At 38.1% G+C, this 6,378-nt stretch overlaps 1 protein-coding gene across 2 annotated transcripts in view; it reads right to left on the minus strand.

Annotated features, from left to right (window-relative positions):
* The window catches only part of TMOD3 (tropomodulin 3), an 88,713-nt gene that overhangs the window by 43,129 nt on the left and 39,206 nt on the right, over positions 1-6,378 (minus strand). For both annotated transcript variants that reach the window (NM_001075987.2, XM_059890495.1), the window contains exons 2-3: positions 5,334-5,529; positions 68-224 (exon numbers count right to left, since the gene is read on the minus strand). In NM_001075987.2, coding sequence (NP_001069455.2) covers positions 68-224; positions 5,334-5,459 — 283 coding nt within the window. In that variant the 5' untranslated portion in view covers positions 5,460-5,529. The remainder of the gene's footprint in view (positions 1-67; positions 225-5,333; positions 5,530-6,378) is intronic.

The raw sequence follows: 6,378 nt of genomic DNA on the forward strand, positions 1-6,378 counted from the left end.
CTACCTATAAGAAAAAAAAATCAAGTGCTACTGAATCATGTTTTGTGCTTCAAAGTTTTGTACTTACCTTTTTTTTCTCCAGTGTAGGGCACATAGTCTTCCCTGTCCTTATGCTCCAAAGCTTCCTTCTCCAGATATGAAAGGAGGTGTTCTCGATCAAATGGCCCTGTGGCAGACTTTGATGTCTGGTTCTTCTGCCGGAACCCTGCAGGCAGAAGGGCGTTCTGCCAAAGAGAATGAATCAGCCATTATGACCAGCAAGAACGCTAATGCTGTATGCATCCAGATGTTACCCATCTAAGAAAGAATTATAGACTAGAATGAGATGTAGGCATTAAAGACTTCATCATAGGGTTCGAGGGCAGCAACATAAAAGTATTCCAAATGAAGTTTTTTAAAATTAGGTAAAATTAACTTATACTATTATTTAAATAGGCATAGCACCTCTTCTTCAGAGAGTATTCTACTAGCAGGAAACACCCTTTATTTTTTAACTGTCCTGGGACAGTAACAAAAAATAGTTTGTGATGCTTAATAACAGCTCAACATATATGTATATACAGAAAATATTGTAACATTCATTGCAAAAGAATGCTAAATGACTATATACATCATAGTCCTTCATAATGTCTATTTCATCATAAAGATTTTTTTCACAAGAAAACTATGTATACATACAGTATATCTATACAGGATATCAGGCAATTAACATTTACATGTTTGTGTTTAAATGCAACGTGTTCAACTTCTATATGGACGTATGTGTGTATACATCGGAACTAGGATGTATTTGGAGCAACCACTGTCATTGGCTACTCGTGCACTAAGACACTCAGAGATTCTTATGGCCAGAGTTATATCCCTAGGTTTTCACATGGGTACAGACTTTTTGAGTGCACAGAGCAACTGACAGTTGGGGGAGAGGTGGGAGGCGATGGACTAAAGTTTTCTTTTTTAGGTCCTACTCTGTATTTTCACTAAGCCCAAGAATGACAAGCAGTGACTAGACAATGACAAAAGGGTCATCCTTTTGCTTGTCAAAAACCAAAGAGGTGATATTACCTTGTCTCACAGTTCTTAAGTATTCTTTGCTTTGAAAACGGGAGGCAGACAAAAAGTCACATAAAAGGGCCAACTCTGTTATGAAGTACCTCCCAATATTCGTGAGGATGTTGAATCTCCTGGCTGTTTTAAGATCATTTTTCATTGGGGTAATCTTATATGGATAATGATAAAAACAAATTTTCATTGTATAACTAAAAATATGGTATGGCATTTCAACTCTGGCCATTTGCTGAAATCCACAATAATTTTCATAAAATTCATCTTTTGTGTTTTCTTCATGTAATTTTGCATGTATTACACAAAAGTTCATCTTTCAAGATGAAATACAAAAGAGATCTGTTCCTCACCATGCACCAAAAATGTTTCTACAACACAAAACTGTCTATAAGAACAAAAAAAAAGAAACACAAGATGTCTACCCTCTGGCTTTGAAATCAAGGCAAGAGCTTCACATGAGGAAACCATTCTCAACCAACAATCCTGCCATTTTTACTTCCTAAAGACCTGTCTAACTTTCCTCCACCTCTAATTGTAGACCAGACAATTACTCTGGTCTATACTACGATCCAAGCTGGGATGGAAAATTACAGAGGCCTCTCAACTGGTCTCCCTGGATCAGTTGCCAAATACTCTTCAACCTTCACTCCACCCCATCCCCCGACCCTAGAGGTTACCCCAGCCTCACCTCACACACCCTCTCCATTCTAGCTACATCAGCCCTGCTCCTCCCTTTTACCTGCCATGTACTTCCTTCCCTGGGACGCTCTGTCCATACTTTTTTGTTCTTCATTTTCCAGAATGCAGCTTCATCCCTCCACGGAAAACTTTTCCTGACCTCCCATTATATGCTATTATAGGCTTGATTATTTGATTAATGTCTAACTCCCCCAACTCCTACCAGCCTGTCTCATGAGGGCAAAGACCACGCTTTTGTTTAGATCACTCTTGCATCCCTAAGCCTAGCATAGTACCTGAGATATATAGGTTGCTTCCCACCTCCAATAGTTATTGAATAAAGACTTTAAAAATACATTTATTTTATGTATTCATTTGGCTGTGCCAGGTCCCAGTTATAGCACTCGGCACCTCTGACCTTCGTTGCGGCACATGGGATCTTTAGTTGTGGCATGCAGGATATTTAGCTGCCCCATGTGGGACCTGGTTTCCTGACCAGGGATCAAACCTGCGCCCCTTGCATTGAGAGCATGGAGTCCTAGCCACTGGACCATCAGGTAGGCCCTGAATAAGGATTTGAGAATACTTTTTTAAAAAAGATTGTTTTGATGTTGACCATTTTAAAGTCTTTACTGAATTTGTTACAGCATTGCTTCTGTTTTATATTCTGATTCTTTTGGCCTCAAAGCATGTGGAATCTTACCTACTGGACAAGGGGTCAAACTCTCACTCCCTGCATTGGAAGGCGCAGTCTTAACCACTAGTTCACTAGGGAAATCCCAAGGATATTTTTAAAGAAAAATGCTCATTAAGGCAAATTAATGCAAGCTACTTCCCTTCACTATCAATAAGACCCTTATACATATACTGCTATTTCATGGTGGTAGCAATAGAGTTGCAGTGTTCCACCTGCCTATTTAAGCCCATATTAAACATACAGGTTTTAAATGATACATTAGCTGGAATCCTGGCTCCTTAAATACAGTTTTTGACCACAAAATAAATGAGAGCTATCTGGCTTTGGAGGCCAAAAGCTAAGTTTTATTAGAAGTACACTTTAATTGAGTAAGTTAATAGATCATAATTACTTAACAGATAAAAATATATTTTATCTATTAATAAATAGATAAAAATCTCATTAAAATTACATGCTTCTCCCTTACAGTGAAATGCTGTTGTAATAATTAATTCCCAGTTTAGAACTGAAAAAACAGCTTTTGCCTAGACTGATTGGCTGTCTTTTGGAGACAGAAGTTTCAAAAAACATTTAAGTTAGCAAATGAGTAAACTGAATGTAGCATAAGGAAAGTAAAATAGCCCTCCAAAATATTTATAATGAAATATCATATTCACACTGCATCAAGCTGTCAATAAACATCACTGTTCTTCTAGTCTCAACTAATAGTACCAGGGAGTCACAACTAGGATTGGGGAGTTTACAAAATACATCCAAAAGTTAGAACTCAAGTCTCTCCATACAAGAAGCAGGCCATGGATTTCCAAATAAGAAAATAAAAGCCATCAGCTTTTAGACCTACAGCATAAGGCACAAATTAAAGGGGACTCACTGTCATTTAACAGAAAGCCCACCAGACTCTACCAGGCATCAATCAGGTAGTGAAGGATCTAGTCTCAGGTCTTTCCACAATTGTAAAACTGAGGCAAGTCACCTAACTTTTTGTTTTCTATCTGTGAAACAGAGGACAAGAGCTAGGTCAATTTTTCTCAGCTAAGGGTGTTTTTGTACCCCAGGGGACGACTGGCAAGATCTGGAAATATTTTTGATCGTCACAACTGGCAGGAAAGCATGTTAACCATATTTTAAATTTTCTGTATTTTAGGATGCTTTGACATTGTGGGGGCCTTGCTAATCCTGGAAAGCACGCCCCTCGCAGGGCTAACCAGTTCCTATGGATAGCAAACAACTCTGTCTGTCATCAGTGTGCCTTTCATACGAAACCAGAGACTACATCCCCAACCACCTCTTCTACCTCTCACACACAAAGCCAATACTTGCTCTGCCCTAAATCGGCCCAGGACCAGATACCAGATAACTAGAAGCCACTCCTGTAGCCCAGAGACACTGAAATTATTCAAACTGCCCAATCCTACCCTTGCCCACACTTGCTTACTCTGTCTCACCTATTTTTTCCCTTGGAAAGCACAATACAAGTTCTAGGCCATACTTGCTCCTCATTCCTTCTGACTCCTGGCCAACCCCCTGCTTCCCCTGGCGGCCCTGCGCAGCTTGGTGTGCCTCCTGCTGTTGGGAACTGTAAGTAATAAACTCTTCTTTCAAGTAAGTTATTCTTACATGTCATCTTACCAGACCTGATTAAAACAAAATCCCAGGTACATTTTAAAACAGGAGGGTGTGCTATTAGTATGTAGTGAGCAGGGGTCTAGGATGCTGCTAAACATCCTATAATGCATCAGACAGCCTACAGCAAAGAATTACCCAGCCCCAAATGTCAACAGTGCCAAGGCTGAGAAACTCTGGACTAGATGAAAGCTTTATGTTCCTACTGTTTGATTCAAATAGGTCTGACAGGTTGAAATGCCTGGGGAAGATTCTGCTGTGACATGCAAAAGAGCACTGTTATTCTGAGTTATCCTACAGACTTAGGTGCACTAAAAAATCTTCCTTACAATAACAATTATGGTTAAGGGATTTGATCTGTAGTACAGACACATTAACCAAGTGCTGAAGAAATGCTGAGAATAGGAGTGTAATGCTCAATAAAATTTAAAAAATATTCTAGCAGGAAATAAACATGTGGTAGTGACAAGAACACTTTCATAAAACAAACTCTACTACAATCCGTAAAAGGCACTAAAAATCAATGTCTTGGCATAATAAAACATGGTAAAGAAAAGAAGCCCAGCAAATAGTCATTACCTTCAGATTAGGGAGGCATAAACTCAGTGTTCTCCCCTCACTGCCACTTACCTTCACCCCCCACCCAACTGCTGCTACCCCCGGAAACGTATCAGGGATTAATAATATTCAAGGATCAAGGATCTCTACCTTAGCCTTAAGTAATGTATAAGATAAACAACATCCATTTTGCAAAACAAAACATATATTCAGGTCTGCTTTACATGGATTGCAGTACTGCCCACAGTCTACTTAGATCTATTCTACCAATGACTGGAAACCTTGATCCAGTTTGTTCAGCATCTTTCAGAAAAGTAAGCATTAGATTTAAGGTCATGAAGAACCTTCTAGAGACACTTTCTACACCACAACCATCCTGATATAGAAGCCCTGAAGAGGCACAGAGGCTGGCATATGCTGTATTTTACCCAAAACATTGTTCCCTGCCCAGAGAGAAAAGATTTCTTAAAAGGGAGAAAATTTCAGGATATGTTTGAAAATAAAAACGTTGGAAAAAATGCTTAGACTAGTTATGTTACTAGAGATACAAGGCAAAAGTGGGGGAACTGAAGAGGCAAAAGTTTATTTGGATAAAGAGGAGGAGTGAGGGCAGTGTCAGGGAAAAGCCATGAAAAAGATAAGTGCTCGAAGGCAGCTACTTAGTATCAAAGGGTTTCAAAAATTATTTCATTTCTCTTTATGACCTAGCACCTACCTCAGGGTCAAGATCATCCAGAACAGTTTCCAGTTGTTTCAGTTCTACTTCTGACAGATTTCCAAGGAGTTCGTCTTCATCCAGATCCTTGTATTTTTCTAAGTCCTTCCGGAACGACAGTGCCATGGTTTGCAGTAGAGGAAGTCACTTAATTTTTGCTATCCAGTACACTGAGAAGTGATTTTTTCCCTCAAAACTATAGAGAGAAAACAAAAACATTTAAAATGTTATGTCATGTCCACCTTACTTCGATCTATTCTAGGTTAAGTGAAATGTAATTTCCATGTATGGTAAATTCTTTGACCATATATCACGCACTACCCTCCTCTATCAATCATTAAATGCCTTTACCTTTTGTCTTTTGTTGACAAAAAGCAACCAACTGAAAAGAGAAAGCCACAACTAGGAAGAAAGAGGTGAAGGAGCAAATAAAATTCAAATCCATTAAAACAGCTTCTTGATAGTACTTAGATTTCCTGATAACTGAGTTTTAGGGGGGAAGAATTTATGTATCAAAATATAATTTTTTCCATCAATGGTTTTCAAATGAATGCTACCAGAGTACTTTGTTTAAGCACAGTATGTTTGAGGTATGCTTGTTTTGCTATAAACTGCTTAGAAGAACATTATTTTCTGACTCAATGTAGAGGGGATATTAATATACTTTCCACAGGAGAAGTGGCCATTGGAAAAAAAATGAGAAGGTGCATTTTAAAAATATTTTTGATAAGGCATTTTTTCCTTCTAATTTATATTTTGCTGCATTATGAAAATAATACATTTATTTGGCAAAGTAATCTAGATTCCAAGTTGAAATAAAATTCTGAAGAAAGTGTACTGATTATTTTTTAAATATGAAATATTATATATATTCTAAACAATACATACTAACATTATTAGGAAAAGGCATCTTTAAAGTTAAAAAAAAAAATGACATAGCATTCTGAAAAATGCTTTAGAAAAAAACTCAATACTATGCTGCAATATGTCATCCACTGACCGGAAAGATTGGTCAGGTGGGTCTGGTGATAGGAAAGGATCTCAC

The sequence above is a fragment of the Bos taurus genome, chromosome 10 (genome assembly GCF_002263795.3).
Source record: "Bos taurus isolate L1 Dominette 01449 registration number 42190680 breed Hereford chromosome 10, ARS-UCD2.0, whole genome shotgun sequence".
Taxonomy (NCBI): Eukaryota; Metazoa; Chordata; class Mammalia; order Artiodactyla; family Bovidae; genus Bos; species Bos taurus.